We start from the raw sequence: 22,335 nt of genomic DNA on the forward strand, positions 1-22,335 counted from the left end.
AGACCTCTCTCGCTCTCTCCTAATTAAAGCCCTCACTTTCCTGTGCATTCCTCTCACTGAATAAAAACGCTTAAAAACGTAAAAAAAAAAAAAAAAGAAAAGGAAGGAAGAATTACAGAGAGGCAGAGGCACAGAGAGAGAGAGAGAGAGAAGGAGAGAGGGATCTTCCATCTGCTGGTTCACTCACCAAATGGCCCCAATATCCGAAGCTGGGCCGATTTGACTACCAGCCAGGAGCTTCTTCTGCGTCTCCCACGTGGGTGCAGAGGCTCATGGACTTGGGCCATCTTCTACTGCTCTCCCAGGCCATAGCAGGGAGATGGAATGGAAGTAGATCAGCTGGGACTTGAACCATCACCCATATGGGATGCCGGCACTGCAGGCTGCAGCTTTTACCCAGTATCCACAGCGCCAGCCCCAGAAAATTTGGGTTATTAAGGATTAGCTTGCTCAAGGCCAGCCCCACAGTTAGGCCAGAAGTTCTGATTCCAATAGCCACAAACCTACTTTTTACTGCCTCTAGTAGATCTGATCAGTATACCGAATCTTTTACTAGCCATAGCCACATAATGGCGATTGTCTTTTTTTTTTTTTTTTTTTTTTAATCAGACTTTCAGGAGCTCGGTTCTGTCAGTATTTTCACTTCTCCTACCTGGAGAACTTAAAATGTGTATGTGGGGGGTGGAGGGGGCGGAGAGCGAAGTTTGATAACAATAGGTGACACAAAAGAGAGGAGAAGGCAGGTACAGAAAGGACATTCTGGAATGCTCTGGCAATGGCTCGAACGCAGCGGTCTAAGTTCTATCAGTCTTTCCCTCCCAGTCCCCGCCATGCACACGCACACACGCGGTAAGGTTCATGTGGACGCCGTCTCGGGTTGATTCTAGCAGTCCACAGCTCGCCGCCACCGTGCCTCTTCCGACGTCGGGTGAAACCAACGCCGGGGAAGCTACCTGGAGGCCTCGCGCCGGCGGAGGGCAACACGGCATGGCGCCGTCGCGTCCGTTCCCACGGAAACCGCCCGCAGAAGCACCTGGGGCCCCAGCGGTGCGAGCGGTGGCACCTGCCGCGAGCCCCGCCCGGCGCCAGGGGGCGCGGAAACGCGTCGGCTCCTCCCGCCCCACACCGGCCGCGCCCCGCCCCGGAGGCCCCGCCCCCGGAGGCCCCGCCCCGAGCCCCGCCTTCCCTCCGCGGGCGCCGGCCGCTCCCGGCTCCGGGCCCCGCTCCTGGCGCAGGCGCAGTCCCGCGCTCCCTCGGCGGCTCCCCGGCGCAGTGCGCTCGCCGCCGCCGAGTGTAGCGGCTTCGGCCCGCCGTCCTCCTCTGCTTCTGGCCGTTTTGGAGGCGCGCGCTCTCTTGCCTCTCTGCGAGCTGCCCTGAGTGCGGGCACTGGCCGCTGTGGATTCGTCAGGTGAGTGCGGCCGCGAAGAGTGGGAGGCCTGGGGCGTGGAGCACCGCCCCCCTCGCGCCTGCCCGCCTCCCGCGAGCCGGCCGGGAGGGACGTCTGTGGCAGGTGCAGGTGCCATCGAGGCGCGGGCCCGGCGGGCTGCCCGCCTGGGCACTCGGGCTCCCAGACCCGCGGCGGCTGCGAGTGGTGGGGGCCTCGGCGCCCCGGGTCAGCCGGGCGCCCCCGGGCCGCTGGTGGGCGGCGGGCGGCGGCTCCTCCTTGTCCCCCGGGCACGGGCGCGTTACTTATTAACTGCGCGGTCCCGAGCGCCGGAGACGGGCAGCTCGGAGCTTGGTTACCTGTGTGCGAGCGAGCGCGGCCGGGCCCCGGGCCCCGGGGGTCGCGGAGTGGGGTGAACAGACTTCCCGAACAAGTGGGAAGCCCGGGGCAGCTCCGAGGCCGCGCGGGCGCCGTGGACCGGGACCTGGGTCACGCCCGCTTCTCAGGCGCCCTGCGAGGCGTAGAGGTCACCCCCGGAGGTTTCGGCGAAACCTGGTGGGAGAGAGCGAGCCGGGAGCCTCCTACCCCAGGGAGGCACTCGGCTCTGCCCGGCTTTCGCAGGCGCTGGGTGCAGTTGGGACACGCTGCACCGACTGGTCATAATGACACTGCCCTGCCGGCCTTAGCAGCTCTCCTTGGCGCCCCGGGAAAAGCCAGCGAGGTGGCTGTGGAAGGGATGATGCTGGATGCAATCCGCAGCACGTGGAGAGCTGCCAGTTAGGAGAGTTGCAATAATAATACTATCTGCCTGGTAAGATGCTGGAAAATCAGAGAGCCGAGTTGAACAGAGGCAGCTCCTGCGAGGCTGTTTAGTTTCCTGGCAGTGTTACTCGTTCCAAGGCTATCTGTTATACACTGTTTTCCCCCTGACTCTTTCAGTGTGGGGAAAGAGCCCTGGGAGCCAGCCCTGGAATGATTGCATAATTGGAGAGCCCGGTAAGAGGATTACAACGAAACTCCGCTGTTGTGAATCTATTGAAAGACCCGCTTTCTCTCCATTATCCTTATTCTTCTCTGGCTCGTGCAGTTTTAACGAAAATAATGGTGAATGACACATCAAGGAGAAAAGAGGCAGAATAGGTTTGTATACTCGTCACAGTAAATATTTGATACTGTTAAATATTTCACCAGTTTTATGAGGTCTTGTTCTGTTAATGTTATTTATTTACTAGTACTGTGCATTTTGATAGGACTTCTCAGGTTTAGACAGTCACTGTATTCCAAATATGGTTGATGTGATCTGATCCTAAAGCCTTTGTGGAATTTCTGTGAATAAACTTCACAGTTAAATAATTTTACGACAGTGGTGTATTTCTTACTATTAGAAGAAAAGCCTGCGAATGTTTTCTGTTGTAATGGTGTTATATATTAACGCATGCTTTCGTGACCCGCAGTGTCTAAGGTAACTCTTCCTCGTGGGTTTGGCACACAACTGAACACCTGTAACTTTTCACCAGGATGGGTACTTGATGTGCATTTGCTTTTAATTAGTGAGATTTTTGATTAGATCCAGTTGTGCTTTCTGAATTCATGTGGTTATATGCTTCTTTAATCTCTGCTAAAAGGTCTATTTATTTATTTTGAAAGTTTCAGAGACGGAGAGACAGACAAGAAGGATCTTGCATATGCTGATTTCACTCCCTGGATGGCCTCAATGACCAGCACTGGGCCAGGCCCAAACAAGGAGCCAGGAGCTTCATCCAGGCCTCCCACGTGGGTGGCAGGGGCCCATATACTTGGACCATCTTCCCCTGGTTTCTCCAGGCCGTTAGCAGGGAGCTGGGCTGGAAGTGGAGCAGCCGGGACTGGAACCAGCACCCATGTGGGATGCTGGTGTCCTGGGTGGCAGCTTAACCCACTGCACCACAGCGTCACCCCTTGTTCGTTAGTATTCTTTACCTCTGATTTTCCCTCAACTCTCCACTTGTCCTTCCCTGCCCAACCCCTGACACAGGCTCTACAAATAATTGTTAAAATGGAATAGGTCTTAGAAATCTAGGCCACCCCGTCCTTTTTTAATAAGGCAGAAAAAACTTACAGGTGCAGTGGTTTCCATTGATTGTGGTGATTAGCATACATTGTTTGCCCCCTCCCAGGCGGGACTCACTCAACGAATGAGTGAGCTGGCCAAAGGAAGAATGATTTAACTTTCTGCTCCATCACTTACTAAGCCTATGACTTTGAGGGAAGCATTTAACCTCTCTGAACTTGTTTTCTACATTATGGAAATGCTGTCAGACCACAGCAAGTGCGGTTGCCAGCACTCTGCCGGTTTTCGTGTTTCAGCCTAGTAAGAACTTTTTTTTTTTTTTTTAAAGGCAGAGTGGACAGTGAGAGACAGAAAGGTCTTCCTTTTCCGTTGGTTCACCCCCCAATGGCCGCTGCGGCCGGCGCACCACGCTGATCCGATGCCAGGAGCTAGGTGCTTCTCCCGGTCTCCCTTGCAGGTGCAGGGCCCAAGGACCTGGGCCATCCTCCACTGCACTCCCGGGCCACAGCAGAGAGCTGGCCTGGAAGAGGAGCAACCGGGACAGAATCTGGCGCCCCGACTGGGACTAGAACCCAGTGTGCCAGCGCCGCAGGTGGAGGATTAGCCTACTGAGCCGCGGCGCCGGCCAGTAGGAACTTCTTAATGGTGGGAGGAGGATTGCATGAAATGTTCCCCGTGAGATGTGGGCGAGCCTGTTTTAGGTACCTTGACTCATTAGTCTTTCAGGACTTTCCAGGGATGTAGTTAGTTTATTGAATTTTACATATCAGGAAAAAGTGCAGAAATATGAAATAATTGTATGGTTACTTATTTATTTGAAAGGCAAAGAGTTACAGAGAGGGAGAGAGAGAGAGAGAGAGAGTAGTCTTACATCTGCTGGTTCACTCCCCAAATGGCGGCAACAGCCAGAACTGGCTGATCCGAAGCCAGGAGTTTCTTCTGGCCTCCCACACCGTGCAGGGGCCTAAGGACTTGGACCATCTTCTGCTGCTTTTCCAGGCCATAGCAGAGAGCTGGATTGGAAGAGGAGCAGCTGGGACTCGAACTGGCGTCCATATGGGGTGCTGGCACTGCGGCTGGCAGCTTTACCCACTACACAGCGCCGGCATGTATTGTTATTTTCTGTCACTGGTTGTACAGCTGACTGATGGGAAAGCCAGGCTTAAAAACTGTGTGCCTCCCTCAAATGGAACTCTCTTTAACACTCTTGTTCCCTATATTCCCGATCTACTCTTCTGTAAAAGAGTTCTGAGGTTATGGATGAGAAGTTTTGTTATTGTATTCGTGGTTGAAAAATATCTGAGTTGTCTGATGATGGTGATAGCTCTTCTGTTCCTACTACCGTGGAGCCTAGGTAGGGCTTATTGTGTGCCAAGGCCTGGGCTAAGCACTGTACGCTTTTGTGTCTCCCAGCAAGCTAAGGGATGGGCAATAGTTTATCCCCATTTTAGAGCTGAGAAAATTGAGACGTGGAGAGATGATGTAACTTGCCTGAGATCATAGAGCTAATTAAATGGCAGGCCTAGATTAGAAGTCAAGCAGTTTGTCTTTAATCTTTCTTAACTACCATGTTCCCCCTCTCTTCATGTGTACTTTGTAATGTTGGAAAATTGTTTGCTTTTTAACCACTACCTGCTGCCATTTCATGTGTAAGTTGTAATGCTGAAGAACTGTTTTTAATGTGGTTTTTATGAGATACTTAATGTTAGTGTCATATGTGATTCTTACTATGTCACCAGAGATTTTTTTTTTTTTTGAAATCAGACTTCTGCTCTGAAGATATCTGAAATCAAATATCTGCTCTGCAAGATAGTGGGGGTTAAAGGAAAGTTTTCAGAAGGAGTGTGAAAGGTCGGCCATCGAGGCATTCCTGTCTGTCAGAAGCTACTCAAGCTTTAGAAGGCACAAGTATGCATTGTAACGAGTGCCCAGGGAGATTGGGAATAGTTTGGCAGGAAGCGGAGGAAGGGAGGGTGAGTAGTGGTGGAGGTGTTTGTGCTGTGGGCTCACGGGGGAAAGCTTTGAGTATATCCTGAAGGAGTACACTTTTTCAGATTCAGCCTTTGTCCAACATAATTTTCATTAAGGTACAGTTCAACAAAGGGTAGTAAATTGGTAAAATTACACACTTGATGTCCTAAAAATAAAATGGCTGAGTTTTGAGGACTCCCTCTGGTTAGCTCTTCTCTTCCTGTACTACATTCCTTAGCTGTACTAGGTAGTATTCCCTCAGCCCTTTGTTCCTATAATTCTGAGTACATGTCTATTTTGGCATTTATTATTTTTGATATTTGTAGTGTAACTGTTAATTAGAGCACTAGAAATGTTTATTGACAAGGTGATGTCTTTCTCTGATGTGCCAGTACTTGGAAGACAAGGCTTATATATCTTACCTCCTTTCATAGCTTTAAGCGTTGAGCCTGGTACCCAGTAGAAAGTGTTGTGTTTGCTGGTGAATGGGTGGTTGAGGACTTCTAGAATGTATGAAATTGGTTTAGCATTAGAAATTAAAATGCATATTTAGAATGAGAATTGCGGAGGCTAAGAAGAGGGATATTTATGATGTAACATTATTTTGATATCTTTATCTTTCCTGTCTCATTTCTCTTGGCTTACAACTAAGTTCCATAAGCTTCACTTGTGTAGAGTCATGGTTAGAAAACAGTGAAAAACTAGTCAGTTTATTTTAAATGTTAGCACAAAATTGAAGAACTGTAATAAGATACCATTACTTAGAGGAAGATGAAAATCATTAAAATAAGCTCATGAGAGATGTGTTGCTTGTAGTTAACAGCAGGGTTGTAATTATAAGCGTAGTGGAAGCTGGTGAAATTCCACTGATGGATGTGAATATATATGATGTAAGTACAAGGACTGACAGTCTGAAATCAAGAAACTATTCAGTAATGTGAGAGTATTCTAGAAGCATAAAGGAAAATACAGATGGTAGTTTAGAACCAATTAAATGGAGGCCAGTGCTGTGGTGCAGTGTGTTAACACCCTGGCCTGCGGCACTGGCATCCCATGTGGGCGCCGGTTCTAGACCCAGCTTCTCCACTTTTTTTTTTTTTTTTTTGACAGGCAGAGTGGACAGTGAAAGAGAGAGAGACAGAGAGAAAGGTCTTCCTTTTTTGCTGTTGGTTCACCCTCCAATGGCCGCCGCGGCCGGTGCGCTGCGGCCGGCGCACCGCGCTGGTCCGATGGCAGGAGCCAGGAGCCAGGTGCTTTTCATGGTCTCCCATGGGGTGCAGGGCCCAAGCACTTGGGCCATCCTCCACTGCACTCCCGGGCCACAGCAGAGAGCTGGCCTGGAAGGGGGGCAACCGGGACAGAATCCGGCGCCCCAACTGGGACTAGAACCCGGTGTGCCGGCGCCGCTAGGCGGAGGATTAGCCTAGTGAGCCGCGGCGCCGGCCCGAGCTTCTCCACTTCCAATCCAGCTCTCTGCTATGGCCTGGGATAGCAGTGGAGGATGGTCCAAGTCCTTGGGCCCCTGCACCCATGTGGGAAACCCGAGGAAGATCTTATCTCCTGGCTTTGGATCGGCACAGCTCTAGCCATTGAGGCAAATTGGGAAGTGAACCAGCGAATGGAAGACCGACCTCTCTCTCTCTCTGCCTCTCCTCTCTCTGTGTAACTCTGACTTTCAGATAAATAAATCAATCTTTTAAAAAAAACAATTAAATGAATGGATTGCAATTTGATGTGTCCAGGTGCGAGCGATAACATTGAAGGCTTATTTTGGGGTACCCATTCGACAGATCGGGATAAAGTATAAAAGAACATGTTTGAAAAAGGAGTAAGTATGGCCGGCGCCGCGGCTCACTAGGCTAATCCTCCGCCTAGCGGCGCCGGCACACCGGGTTCTAGTCCCGGTCGGGGCACCGGATTCTGTCCCGGTTGCCCCTCTTCCAGGCCAGCCCTCTGCTGTGGCCAGGGAGTGCAGTGGAGGATGGCCCTGGTGCTTGGGCCCTGCACCCCATGGGAGACCAGGAAAAGCACCTGGCTCCTGGCTCCTGCCATCGGATCAGCGCGGTGCGCCGGCCGCAGCGCGCCGGCCGCGGCGGCCATTGGAGGGTGAACCAACGGCAAAGGAAGACCTTTCTCTCTGTCTCTCTCTCTCACTGTCCACTCTGCCTGTCAAAAAAAAAAAAAATAAATAAAAAAATAAAAAAATAAAAAAATAAAAAAAAAGGAGTAAGTATGTATATTAGTTAATGCCCTGTTGGGAGGAGATTTCATATTTGAATTGTACAGGATGATTTCAAAAAGTTTGTGGAAAAATGGAATTGAAAGATAAAATTATAAATTTTATTTCTCAACATAAGCTCCATCAAGTTCAAGACACTTTTATAAAAGATGATACTAGCTGTTCAGCCCATCCCTAAAGAACTGATGGTCCTGGGAACTTAATCATGTGAATGAAGGTTTTTTTATTTTTTAACATAATTAACTGTAGAAAAACGGGTGCCCTTTACTAGTTATTTAAGATGAGGAAACAAAGTGTCAAGGAGCTAAGTCAGGTTTGTAACATGGATCCCTAATGAGTTCCCATCAGAATTCTCATAAAACTGCCCTGTTTGATGAGAAGAATGAGCACAAGGATTGTTGTGGAGGAGAACTCTTTTTTTTTTTTAATTAATTAATTAATTTGAAAGGCCGAGTTACAGACGTAGAAAGAGAGAGAGAGAGAGGGAGGGAGAGAGAGAGGTGTCTTCCATCCACTGGTTCAATCTGCAGATGGCTGCAAAGGCTGAAACTAGGCTGATTTGAAGTAAGGAACCAGGAGCTTCTTCCGGGTCTCCCATGTGGGTGCAGGGGCCCAAGGACTTGGGCCACCTTCTGCTTTCCCAGGCCTTAGTGGAGAGCTGGATCGGAAGTAGAGCAGCCAGGACTCGAACTGGCACCCATATGGGATGTTGGCACTGCAGGCGGTGGCTTTACTCCTATGCCACAGTGCCAGCCCTGAAGGGGAACTCTTTGTTGAAGCTTTCCTTGGTATTTTTCATTTTCTTTCGTTTGTTTGTTCTTTTTTAAAAGATTCATTTATTTTTTTGAAAGGCAGAGTTACAGAGAGAGAGGGAGAGACAGAGAGATCTCTCTTCTGGATCACTTCCCAAATGCCCACAATGGCTGGAGCTGGGCAGATTGGAAACCAGGAGCCAGAAGCTTCCTCCAGGTCCTCTCACATGGGTGCAGGGGTCCAAGTACTTGGAGCATCCTCCACGGCCCTTCCAAGCACATTAGCAGGGAGCTGGATCGGAAGCAGAGCAGCCAGGACATGAACTGGTGCCCATATGAGGTTCTGGTGCTGCAGGCAGTGGTTTTTACCTGTTGTGCCACAGCGCTGGCTGCATCCTAGGCCTTTTTCGGCTGAAGCTGTGGTTGATTTTCTCAGAACATTGTCCTGCTAAGCAGATGCCATTGTTCTTTGGCCCTCCAGAGAGTTAACAAGTAAGATGCCTTTAGCAATCTGAAAAACTGTTGGCATGACCTTTGCTCTTGACCACTTTGCTTTTTTCTTTGGCTGGATCACTTTTCCCTCTTAGCCATTACTTTGTGCATTGTTTTTGGGATTGTATTGTTAAAGCAGTTCTTCGGAGAAATGCTTCAGGATCTTGATCTCACTTACTGAAAATTTCTGTTGAAAGCTCTGCTCTTAACAGCAGCTGATGTGGGCACAACAGTTTTGGGACTTATCAGGCAGAAAGATTGCTTTAGTTTAATTACTTGCTTATAACTGTGACCACTAAACCAGTTGAGGTGTCTCTGATATTGGATATTGTTTCTGCTGTTAGCTGTTCATCTGCTTCATTTAAGGCATGAATGCAGTTCTCTCATAGATTGATGTGGGTGATCTGCTGTGGGCTTCGTCTTCAGTATTGTCTGGTTCTTTCTTGAAAGGAGTTAATGCTGTGTACTGATGATTTCTTTTTTCTTTCTTTTTTTTAAAAAAATATTTTTATTTATTTGAGAGCTGGAGTTACAAACAGTGAGAGGAAGAGACAGAGAGAAAGGTCTTCCATCTGCTGGTTCGCTCTCCAAATGGCCACAGTGGCCAGAGCTGGGCGGATCCAGAGCCAGGAGCTTCCTCTGGATTTCCCACACGAGTGCAGGGGCCCAAGCACTTGGGCCATCTTCTGCCACTTTCCCATGCCACAAGCAGAGAGCTGGATCACAAGAGGAGCAGACGGGACCAGAACTGGCTCCCACATGGGATGCCGGCACTGCGGGTGAAGGACTAACCTACTGCTCCACAGTGCCAGCCCTCTGATGATTTCTGTGGGGGCGTCCCCACATTGCTTTTGTAAAGCATCGTTGATGTCACCATGGTTCCATCCAAGCTTCACTGTAAATTGAGTGTACTTCCATCACTTTTAGCAGAATGTATGTGGCTGGGGGGAGAGGGGGGCTCTTTCCCAACTGATGTCTTAACCTTCTTAGTGCCTCAGACTAGCTCCTACTCAGGTGTGTTACAACAGTGCAATATGAGTTTATCTTGGCACAGCAAATTTTTGAACTCCATGTATAGTTTTCCGTAATACGCATTTACCCTGAACTTTTTTTTTTTTTAATTTTTTTTTTTTTTTTTTTTTTTAATTTTTTTGACAGGCAGAGTGGACAGTGAGAGAGAGAGACAGAGAGAAAGGTCTTCCTTTGCCGTTGGTTCACCCTCCAATGGCCGCCGCGGCCGGTGCGCTGCGGCCAGCGCACCGCGCTGATCCGATGGCAGGAGCCAGGTGCTTCTCCTGGTCTCCCATGGGGTGCAGGGCCCAAGCACTTGGGCCATCCTCCACTGCACTCCCGGGCCACAGCAGAGAGCTGGCCTGGAAGAGGGGCAACCGGGACAAAATCCGGTGCCCCGACCGGGACTAGAACCCGGTGTGCCGGCGCCACAAGGCGGAGGATTAGCATAGTGAGCCGTGGGGCAGGCCACCCTGAACTTTTGAAGACCCCTTGAGTTCCTCAGAAAGACTTATTTCCCTCTTTCGTCTCAGATAAATGAGGACCCCTTCTCATTTATAAGACCAACCTGCAGCGTGCTGTATATCTTTTATTCCGTATTTCTTAGATCTGTATAAGCACCATACAAAGTGCTGTGCTTCACAGTCTACAAAATATTATGTTAATAATTAAGCCATGATATTCTCGAATATAGGCAGGGGAGATAATAGTACCACCACGTAGGCAGTGACAGAATCTGAACTAGAGGAAGGTTTCCTGAAATCAGTCTGATAAAAGGTTTGGGTTTCCTCAGACCTTAAAAACTGCAGTTTCTCTATTTTTATTTATTTATTTATTTATTGACAGGCAGAGTGGACAGTGAGAGAGAGAGACAGAGAGAAAGGTCTTCCTTTGCCGTTGGTTCACCCTCCAATGGCCGCCGCGGCCGGCGCGCTGCGGCCGGCGCACCGCGCTGATCCGATGGCAGGAGCCAGGTACTTCTCCTGGTCTCCCATGGGGTGCAGGGCCCAAGGACGTGGGCCATCCTCCACTGCACTCCCGGGCCACAGCAGAGAGCTGGCCTGGAAGAGGGGCAACCGGGACAGAATCCGGTGCCCCGACCGGGACTAGAACCCGGTGTGCCGGCGCCGCCAGGCGGAGGATTAGCCTAGTGAGCTGCAGCTCCGGCAAAACTGCAGTTTCTTATCTTGGTATTCTCTCAAGGTGCTTATGCTTCTGTCACTATTTTTCAACAAAGGTAGCCTGGAATAACTGTCTCTAGTCTTCACTACTTTGCTATTCATTCTCTTTCTAAAGACTTTTGATATTTATACATTTAGTCAGTGCCTACTTAAGTGCCTATTGAATGTTTAGTATTCACATATTATTGCATATACAAAGATTCCAGTATTAAGAAAAATTTGGAAAACTTCCTGTATTTTTGTTTCGAGAATTTCTAATTAAATGTGGTATGACATTAGTAGCTCATTAAGTTCAGAGCATTTTCTGAAAACCCTCAACAAGAGAATCTGCAGTAACTAAAATCTCTAAATATGTCAGACTATGTATACAATCAAGAACTGTGGAATTAGTGAAAATTAATTTGTAGTTTATTTTTTAATTTTAATTTTTTAAAGATTTATTTATTTGAAAGGCAGAGTTACAGAGAGACAGAGAAAGAGTTGGGGTGGGAGGTTTTTCCATCTTCTGGTTCATTCTCCAGATGGCCACAGTGGCTGGGGCTGTGCCCATCTGAAGCCAGGAGCTTCATCTGGGTCTCCCACCTGGGTGCAGGGGCCCAAGGACTTGGGCCATCTTTCACTGCTTTCCCAGGCCACAGCAGAGAGCTGGATTGGAAGTGAAGCAGCTGGGACTTGAACCGGTGCCCATATGGAATGCCAGCATTGCAGGTGATGGCTACGTCACAGTGCTGGCCCCATTTTGTAGTTTATTTTAACAAAAATGGGAAGATTGTATTGTTTGGCCATTTGACTAATTTTTCCCTTGAGTTGTTAATTAAATTCAAGTTTGTAAAAATAGAAGAATGTTTCTTATTGTAAATATGAGCTTTTTCTTTTTTATAACTAAAATGTTAGTTTGGAAAGCCTGTGGGGAGCAACTCGGACTAGACTAAGTTACTGGAATTAAGACTTATTCTATGCATCTGCTCTCCCACAATATGACGCTGGGAGAGGAGGAAACAGCTTCTACACAGCTGCCTCCAGTTCAACCAATAAACTGTAGGACCTGCTCCTGATTGGAGGAGAGCAGCGTACTCGGCGTGTGGGTAGCAGAGTTGGGATTGGTGGAAGAGGACTATAAAGGCGGAGAGAGACAACATGCACAAGGAACATCTAAGGGGAACATCTATCTGAAGGAACACCTGTGCAGTCCCCGAGAGAGCCAGCCGGCGGTGTGCCGCTCCCCTGCGGAAGTGGGGAAAGTGGCAGGGGGCCCGCCCCTCCACGGAAGTGGAGGGATGGTAGCCAACCCGGGAAGAACCAACAGCAAACCCGGGGAGGGCCGAGCAGACAAAAGAACAGCGCAGGGTCCTGTGTCGTTCCTCCACGAAGAGGGGGAGCGACATAATGGTGCCGTGACTCGGATAAGAAACCTAGGAGGGAAGAAGCAGGAAGAAGTGGAAAATACCGGAGAGAGAGACTAGCAAAGAGCCTAGGGAAAAGCCGGACGGAAAAGGTGCCGGAAGAAGCTATTGAGAGCTAGGCATAGACTCAGATACGGACTGTGGAAAAGAAGTTAGGATTTAAAGTGAAAGCAAGAAGAAACTTAGACTCAGATACAGACTGCAGGTTGAAAGTGAAAGTGAAACCTAGAAGAAACTTAGACTTGGATACGGACTGTGGGGAGAAGCCAGGAGAAGTGAGAGGGGAATATTGTTGGAAGAAAAGTTAGGAAACATACCGGGTAGAGAAAAATATGTTAGGGAGGATAAAGCTGCGGGGGCAGGCCGAGGCGGAGACGTAAGCTATGTTGGGATTCATCGAGTCAACCTGGGGAACAAGGGGCGAAAATCTGGAACCAGAGGCGGAGACGTGGGCCAGGTTGGAATCCGTCAGATTAGCTCGGGGAGCAAAAGACGGGAAGCCAAACCGAAAGGCGCAGACGTAGGCTAGGTTGGATTTCGCCAGGTTAGCCCGGGGAACTTAGACTGAATACCGGTGGCAGAAACGTGAGCTAGGCTGTGTGACTCGCGGAAGCCGCCACGTGCAGAAAGAGCGCGCGGGGTGTGAATAGATAGGGAACATGGGTTAGTGCGAAGGCCGTGGTGTGGGCGCGAAGGGGCGCTGAGACCGCGGAGCGTGCGCAAAGCCGGGAAGCCACGCAGATGAGAGAAGTGCGGGCCGGGAAGCCGCCGCGGGGTGAGGCGCCGAGAAGCAGCCTTGGGGCGGGCGCCGGGAAGCCGCGGGGATAAGAGAAACAGAAGTTTAGAAGTAAAATGAGAGAAATAGGAATGCTGGCAGATAGAAGTAAAATAGGAGAGAGAGGAATGCCTGGAGGTAGAGAAATAGAGAAAAATAAGGCCTCCCCACAACACGGCAATGAGAGAGCTCGGATTCGGTCTGCCTGATTAGTAAGACGATAAGCACCTGTGGGCGGCTGCAGGTCACCGAAGACAGGCACGTTATCAACACCAATAAGTCTCCCCACAAGATGGCAACGAGAGGACCCGGATTCGGTTTGCCTGATTGGTAGGGCTTGTAAGCACCTGTGGGCAACTCTAGCAAGCAGAGCAGAGTGTGTGCCGCGGGGCACCGAAGACAGGCGCATATCAACACCAAAAATAAAAAGAAAGGGGGATCTGTGGGGAGCAACTCGGACTAGACTAAGTTACTGGAATTAAGACTTATTCTATGCATCTGCTCTCCCACAATATGGCGCTGGGAGAGGAGGAAACAGCTTCTACACAGCTGCCTCCAGTTCAACCAATAAACAGCAGGACCTGCTCCTGATTGGAGGAGAGCAGCGTACTCGGTGTGTGGGTAGCAGAGTTGGGATTGGTGGAAGAGGACTATAAAGGCGGAGAGAGACAACATGCACAAGGAACATCTAAGGGGAACATCTATCTGAAGGAACACCTGTGCAGCCCCCGAGAGAGCCAGCCGGCGGTGTGCCGCTCCCCTGCGGAAGTGGGGAAAGTGGCAGGGGGCCCGCCCCTCCACGGAGGTGGAGGGATGGTAGCCAACCCGGGAAGAACCAACAGCAAACCCAGGGAGGGCCGAGCAGACAAAAGAACAGCGCAGGGTCCTGTGTCGTTCCTCCATGAAGAGGGGGAGCGACAAAGCCAACTTCAAAATTATAATCAAAATCAGGTTGGGTGTTTGGTGCAGTGGTTAAGATGCCACTAGGAATGCCCACATTCCATACTGGAGTGCATGCCATCAAATCCCAGCTCCACCCCGATTCTAGCTTCCTGGGAGGCAGCAAGTGATGACTCAAGTAGTTGGGTCCCTGCCACCCACATGGGAGAACTGGAATGAGCTCCTGTCTCCCAGGCAGTGGATGGGCAGTCTCCCTGTCTCTATTCCACTCAGTGAAATAAATGCAATTAAAGAATAGTATTGGTGGCTGACGCTGTGGCGTAGTGGGTTAAGTGGCTGCCTTCAGCACTGGCATCCCATATAGGCACTGGCATCCCATGTAGGCACTCACTTGAGTCCTGGCTGCGCCACTTCCAATCCAGCTCCCATTTATTTATTTATTTATTTATTTTTTGACAGGCAGAGTGGACAGTAAGAGAGAAAGGTCTTCCTTTGCCGTTGGTTCACCCTCCAATGGCTGCCACGGCTGGCGCACCGCGCTGATCCGATGGCAGGAGCCAGGTACTTCTGGTCTGCCATGGGGTGCAGGGCCCAAGGACTTGGGCCATCCTCCACTGCACTCCCTAGCCACAGCAGAGAGCTGGCCAATCCAGCTCCCTTTTAATGCACCTGGGAAAGCAGCGGAGGATAGACCAAGTGCTTGGGTCACTGCACCCATGTGGGAACCCGGATGGAGCTCCTGGCTCCTTGCTATAGTCTGGCCCAGACCTGGCCACACGGCCATTTGGAGAGTGAACTAGTGGATAGATGATTCTCTCCCTCTTCCTCTGCCTCTCCCTCTCTCTGACTCCACCCTTCAAATAAATAAATAAAATCTTTTTTTTTTTAAAGTATTGGAAGTTAATGGAAAAATTATTTTATGCATGCATTTTTCTCCTTTGTATATATAGTATCTGAGTAAATCCTAACTTTTTTTTTTGAGAGTATTCTAATTTGGAGAATTTCAGATAAAATAAGCAGATAAAATAGTATGAACCTCAGAGTTCCCATTATTTTGCACAGTGAGGATCAACAATGATCAGTCCTGCCCCATTGACTTCTCCCCCTTTTGTATTATTTTGAAGAAAACTAAGTGATTGTATGATTTCTTTTCATCTTTATTTTTTTTTTTAAAGATTTATTTATTTATTTGAAAGAGAGGAAGAGAGATCTTTCATCTACTGGTTCTGGCATTGGGCCAGGCCAAAGCTAGGAGCCAGTAGCTGCATCCTGGTCTCTCACATAGGTGCAGGGGCATAGGTACTTAGGCCATCTTCTGCTGCCTTCCCAGGCACTTCCCAGGGAGGGAGGGAGGGAGGGAGGGAGAGGTCTTCCATCCACTGGTTCACTCCTCAACTGGCTGCAAAGGCCAGAGCTGCATCAGTTGGAAGCCAGGAGCTTCTTCTGGGTCTCCCACGTGGTTCAAGGGCCCAAGGATTTGGGCCATCTTCTGCTAGGAAAATGGATTTTATGTCTCCTTTGAACTACTGATTTATCAAGTTCATAGATTTTGTTTAAATTATGTATAAATGTTTTATTCATATCTTTCATTTTTAATTGAAAATATTTTAGCTGTAATTCACCTTAGTTTCTTAAGTTGTTGTAGGGATGTTGTTTGTCTTATGATTTTTTTTTAATTTGAAAATTCATTTTAATTGGAAAAATTTTATAAGAAGTTGGTAGGATTTTTCTAGTGATTCATTAAATGAGTTAATAACCGTGAAATTCTTAGCATTACTGCCTGACAGTTTTGCTGTGATACTACTGACTTCCAGGAAGAACAGTTAACAAGAAGTACATATTAGCTTCAGAAACAAATAGTTTTGATCATTTTTTTCTTATGAATGGAAATCAACTTTTTTACTTGGAGCGAAGTCATAAGGCAAGCTAAGTTGTATAGATAATTCGCTTTAAAATTTAAGGAAATCATATTTTTTTACTTCCTGGCAATGATCCTTGACAAGGTTAGTTTCTAAGTTGGGATAATCTCCATTTGAAATTAGTTCTTTCATTGCTTAACAGCAAATATTGCTGCTTAAAAATAGTTTATTTTACTCATGTAAGTACTTTAAATATGAAATAATTCTTAAGGCTTCCATATATTTTAAAGGCAAAAGATTTTCACACCAGTGAGGTTGGCAGCTCATTACCAGCCAAATTATATTTTATAGAAATTTCACAGAAAGGAAAAAGAGACCAAATTTATTCTTTTTTTTTTTTTTCAATTTTTTTTTTTTATTGATAGGCAGAGTGGACAGTGAGAGAGAGAGAGAGAGAAAGGTCTTCCTTTTGCCATTGGTTCACCCTCCAATGGCCGCCACGGCCGGCGCACTGCGCTGATCCGATGGCAGGAGCCAGATGCTTCTCCTGGTCTCCCATGGGGTGCAGGGCCCAAGTACTTGGGCCATCCTCCACTGCACTCCCTGGCCACAGCAGAGAGCTGGCCTGGAAGAGGGGCAACCGGGACAGAATCCGGCGCCCCGACCGGGACTAGAACCCGGTGTGCTGGCGCCGCAAGGCGGAGGATTAGCCTAGTGAGCTGCGGCGCCGGCCCAAATTTATTCTTAAAATAGTCCCTTTTTCAGGAGTTGAATTTTAAACCATGTTTGTATGTATCTTTATGAGAAGATGTTATCAGTGGGTCTCAGGTACTGCACTCCAGTCTGTTAACTGTGAAGTTCCTCAAACAGCCTTTATCTAATTGTTTCAATGGGTGGTGATATTTATTGCCTACACCCATTGTTTCATTAGGATTAGAAAGTTATATTTGTTAAGTGGAGAAGTGGAATTTTTTGGAAAATATCTTCTCATGAACTGTTTAGTTCCCTGATGTGAAGGAAGGTTGTAGTAAATACTTGATTCTGTTGTTCGCCAGACTTGAAAATAATGAATCGACTCCATAGCACTGATCAATGGAAACACATGAAGTTTTTGTTTTATTTTTAATATTGTCATGAACTTGAGTTTCAGTTCTTTGCAAATACTGTCCTTTTTGATGTTCGTGTTGTCTGATCTTTGGTTTGTGGGAATCCTTTTGCTGTTCCTTAGTAGTTTTTGATAGCTCTCTTGCTGCCTGGTATTTTTAAGGTGTTCCAGGGCTTTGTTGTGTGTTTGTGCCCCTGGCTGGAGCAGCCATTCTCCAGGTACCCTCATTGTTTCTGCAGGAAATGGTAACTCTGAGCACCTCAGTTGGTCAGTTTTGCTCTGCCATTTCATTGAATGATTTTGGTATTTCTGATTCAAATTTCAGACTCCAGGATGTTACCTATTGAATTTTTTTTTCTAAAGATTATTTATTTAGAAAGACAAAGTCACAGAGAGAAAAAAGAAGGAGAGACAGAGATCCTTCGTCTGCTGGCCCACTCCCCAAATGGCCACAATGGCTGGGCCAGTCTGAAGCCAGAGTGGGTACAGGGGCCCTTGGGCCACCCTCTGCCACTCTCCCAGGCACGCCAGCTTGGAGTTGCAGTGGAAACGGAACCGCTGGGACACCAACTGACGCCCACACCAGGTGCCTGCAGTGGCCCTACCTGCTATGCCATGGCGCCGGCCCCCGGCTTTTGATTTTATATTTGTATCTTTATGCTGACATGGTTTCGCTTGACATTAATGTATTTGCTTCATCTTATACATAAGAGTTTCAGAATAGCAATGTCAGTGTTTCTACTAATGTGATCCCTGAAAATAGTTTGCAGGTTTTTTTTTTTTTTTTTGACTCTTTTTATCCTTAGAATACATCTCATTCGGGATATATATTTATATTACCATGCTTTAAAACCATTCAAAATAGTTCTTTTCTTTCTGATTTAGCTACCATTTCAATACACAGTTAGGTTTGTTTTATCTTGAGAAATTGCTTGAACATCAAATCTTTTTTTGTCATTTACATGCTTTCAAGCTCAAATTCAAGTCTGTAAGTTAAGGTAAGCTCAGAAAAGTCTAGCTGTCATTCCTGTTCATGCATTTCTCTTCTCCTCCTGTAGGTAGCTGTTTTTATTAGTTTTAGAATTATTCTTCCACTTCTATAAGATATGTAAAAATACATATGCATGTTTTCTACACATAAGTTGTAATCTTGTTCTCCTTTCCTGAATAAAAGGTAGTTTGCTATATAATTGTTTGTTTCGCTTTTTAATTTACCAGTGTATTCCCAAAGCTTGCTTCATAGTGGTATGTAGATATTATTAATTTCTTTTTATAACTATGTAGTGCTTTATTATGAGGGTGTACCCTCGTTCATGAAGTCAGTCTTTTGTTTTTGCCAGTAATGCTGCTAGCCTTAGGCATGTTAGCTTTTCCTAAACAAGTGGCAGTTTATCTTTGGGATAAAGAGTGGCATGCTAAATCAGGGTTAGTGAGTGTGTCATTTTGCTAGATACTGCCAAATTTTTCTCCAGAGGATTTGTACCATTTTATATTTCTAGAAATGCACATTTTTTTACACACCATGATTCAATGATCCTTCAGGGTGTAGAGAGATGAATTAGAAATATTTGGGATAAATAGGTACTGATAAAATGTTAAAGTTTGGTGAAAACCTGCTGAATTGGCTTGTATACTATAAGGGAAAATACTTTGAATATAAATATTTTTCTTGATGTATATTTGAATTATGAATAAAGAGTGACATTTATCTTGTATGAAAAGTAATAAATTATGATACTATATTAAACACTTTAAATCCCTGGTAATCGATCTTTCACTTGGTCACTGAATAGTTTGTGTGAAGAATAAGGATTAGTTAACATTTTGAGACCTGAAATTTCTCTTTGCTATTAGTGAGTAGTTTACTGATAGGAAGTTTGGTGTTTGTAGATTTGTTATAGTTTTGATTGATTCTATGTGTTTTGGAAGGTCTGTGTTACCTGTAATTTTGAGAGAATAGGTAAATACTGAATCAACTCTTCTTTTCTTTCCCAGATTGACTATTGTTATTTGTTCTTTACTTCTTTTTTAACACTTCCAAAAATTAAGGCTATGAAAGAGCTAAATTTATCCAAATCAATGAATTTTGTATATTTTACGGAAGGAATTACATGCTACATTGGTGCTTGTGTTTGAAGATTTTGAAGTCATAGGAATGTATCATTCATGGTTATCAAAGTACTATTGTAGAAAGGAAAAAAATGGGAAGGAAAGATTGGGATCAGATCATAGAAGACTTTTTCAGGCTAATACATTTGAATTTTATTCTGCAGACAATGGGAAATCCATAAAAGATTTATAAGGTTTCTTTTAGCTTTAGATTTATCAGATTAAAACCTTGAGTGGTATACTTTTTTGTTTTCACGTGGACTTTTCGTGTGATGTAACTGAGTAGTAATAGATGAAATACTTTTTGCTTATGGAAAAACTGAAGCAATATATGTTATTACTGACCAATTGTGATAACAGATTCTTATTAAGGTCATACTGTTTGCCAGGTACTTAGTACATTATACAGTCTGTAGGCTTTAATCTTTGAAGCATACTACATGTGGAGGGAATATTCCCATTTTTTCCCCATCAGAAGAGAAATTTAAGGTTTAGAGAAATGAAATACATTATTTAGAATTAGATCTTGGGCCCATAAAGAACATTATTGGACCAATCAGTGGAATTTGAATGGGACGTGTTGATTAGATGGTAATTTTGTTTCATGTCTAAACTTTGATTTTGGTAATGTTGTTGATAGCAGAATGGAATTTTACTTAGGATATAGTATGTGTCTACTGAAATACTAAGAGTTTATGGGCATGTGTCTGAACTTATTCTTGAGTGACTCACAAATGTTAACAATTTCATAGTTTGGGGGAAAGGAGCACAGGAACTGTGTAGTTCTTAGGTAAATATGAAATTATTTCAAAATAGAAAATAAGACACCAACTCATCCCAAGGCATGCAGCAGAACAGCTAACCCTGGATCTGTCTTGTTCTGTGTGCCCAAGGTCACACGTGATAGCAGTGTTAAAAATGTCGTACAAATTCTTATTCCTGCCACATACTTATTTGTTATACTCACTTCAACAGCGTTAGTTATCACTCTCAAGTCCTTTCCAGATCAGTTGTTTGCTTTCATAGCATCTGTCCTCTGTGATCACTTAGTAAATATTAAGTGGTTGTACTTTTTTTTATGTCTTTTATTGTAAGCTCATACTTTATAATGGACTGTTAAACACATTTTATAACTTAGACTTTTTGCTTTAGTTTTAAAGGTGACTATCTAGAAATAACTGTCTGCCTCTTGTTTTAACACAGGTTATCTTACGATGAGGCTTTTGCTATGGCTGATGACCCCTTGGAAGGCTTCCATGAAGTAAACCTTGCTTCACCTACTTCCCCGGACCTTCTTGGTGTGTATGAATCGGGAAGCCAAGAGCAGACTACCTCACCAGGTGTCATCTATCGGCCGCACCCTGCAGCTCTATGCTCTGCCCCTATCCAGGCTAATGCGTTGGATGCTTCTGACCTCCCTACACAGCCTGTGTATTCATCTCCCAGACGTTTAAGTTGTGCGGAAATATCTGGTATCAGGTAGGCGGTCATCAAAACACTTATTCTGGATTATTGTTGTGTAAAAATAAACAGTTTGCTTGGTTACTCTAAGGTTTAGATAATTTGAGTAATAGAAACTTGCTATGCTGAGTGATACGTGTTAGTGTTCTAGAGCAGGGGTTTGCACACTTCTTAGGTAAAGGGCCTGATGGTAAATATTTTAGGATGTGAAACTAGTCATAGACAGTCTGTAAATGAATGAGTATGTGCTCCAATAAAACTTACGTACTGAGAACTTTGAATTTCATGCCATTTTCACATGCCACAAAATATTTCTTTTGATTTCCTTTCAACCATTTGAAATGTAAAAACTTTTCTTTGCTCTCAGAACTTAAGAACACAGGTGGCAGGCTTGAATTAGCCTGCAGGCCATAGCATGCTGACTCCTGTGATCAAGTGGTACCATCAGTAGAACTTCTGTGATGATGAGAATGTTCTGTTTCTGTGCTAATACGAATGATAGCCATTAACCCCGTGTGGCTTTTGAGCCCTTGAAATGTAGCTGTGTGGCAGGGGACATGATATTAAAAATAGAGGCTACCCAATTAAATAGTGCAGTTCTGCAGCTGTGTGTTTATGCCAGTTCTTTTGAGCATGTCCTGATGTTATCTGAAAAATGTTTCTCTTTTTTTACAGCATTCATGTTACAGACCCAGCACCTTGTTCTACCTCTGGAGTCACAGCTGGGTTAGCTAAGTCAGCCACGAGGAAGGACAACTGTAATGCAGAGAGGGAGTTTTTACAGGGTGCCACTCTAACAGAGGCTTGCGAGGGCAGTGATGATATTTTTGGGTTGAGTATCGACAGTCTGTCCCGTTTACGAAGCCCATCTGTTTTGGAAGTTAGAGAAAAGGGCTACGAAAGATTAAAAGAAGAACTCGCAAAAGCTCAGAGGGTAAGAAAAAAATTTATTTTATTCTTCCATATATTGTCATAGAAATTACTTCCATGGGATCAACTAAAAATCACTGCAGTTCTACACACCCTTCATATGTGCCCAGGCTCAGTTCCTGCTGGGGAGCATTCAGGAGTTGGTGCAATGGGCTGAGTGGTAAGGCTCAGTTAGGAGTACCAACTAGAGAATGGAGATTCTGAAACTGTGCCCTGTCTGGCATTTTCTGTAGTACGGTTTGTGGGTTACATTCCTCTGGCAGTGGCTGACTGCATAGTCATTTAGTTGAAGTCATTCATTCTAAAGCATTCTGTTTTTTTTTTTAAGAATTGTTTTAATGATGTAATTTTTGTTTTACAGTTGGATTTGAATATTTTCTGTATCTTGCTTGGAGGCTTTTCTTTTCTTGATAAAGTGTTTTGTTCCCCATTTGGTCGTCTTTAAGATTTCTGCTGCTTACTTCCAAGTTTCTGGCCATATCTTTTTCTTTTTCTCTGACAGTAATTAAGTTTCAGGGGGAAATTCATAGCATAAAAAGAGGAAGCACAAAAAGTCTCAATTGAACAAATTTTGGCTTCCACCTTAAGAAACTAATAAAGAAGAAAAGAACAGCAGAAATTAGTGAAATTGACAACAGAAAAAGTAAAGAAAATTAAATAAAATGCTGGTTCTTGTAAAAGATCAGTGGAAATTGTCAAGCCTGTGGCAAGAC

General features: G+C 45.7%; 1 protein-coding gene across 5 annotated transcripts in view; it reads left to right on the forward strand.

The window, feature by feature from the left end:
• The first annotated feature begins 1,267 nt into the window (after positions 1–1,267).
• The window catches only part of RAB3IP (RAB3A interacting protein), a 55,093-nt gene continuing 34,025 nt past the window's right edge, over positions 1,268–22,335 (forward strand). For 2 of the 5 annotated variants that reach the window (XM_070052620.1, XM_070052623.1), the window contains exons 1-4: positions 1,268–1,408; positions 2,324–2,524; positions 20,435–20,710; positions 21,368–21,626. In XM_070052620.1, coding sequence (XP_069908721.1) covers positions 2,493–2,524; positions 20,435–20,710; positions 21,368–21,626 — 567 coding nt within the window. In that variant the 5' untranslated portion in view covers positions 1,268–1,408; positions 2,324–2,492. Of the gene's footprint in view, positions 1,409–2,056; positions 2,196–2,323; positions 2,525–20,434; positions 20,711–21,367; positions 21,627–22,335 lie in introns of those variants that run through there. The other 3 variants (XM_070052621.1, XM_070052624.1, XM_070052622.1) reach the window with 2 other exon arrangements.

Source organism: Oryctolagus cuniculus, chromosome 11 (genome assembly GCF_964237555.1).
Source record: "Oryctolagus cuniculus chromosome 11, mOryCun1.1, whole genome shotgun sequence".
Lineage (NCBI taxonomy): Eukaryota > Metazoa > Chordata > Mammalia > Lagomorpha > Leporidae > Oryctolagus > Oryctolagus cuniculus.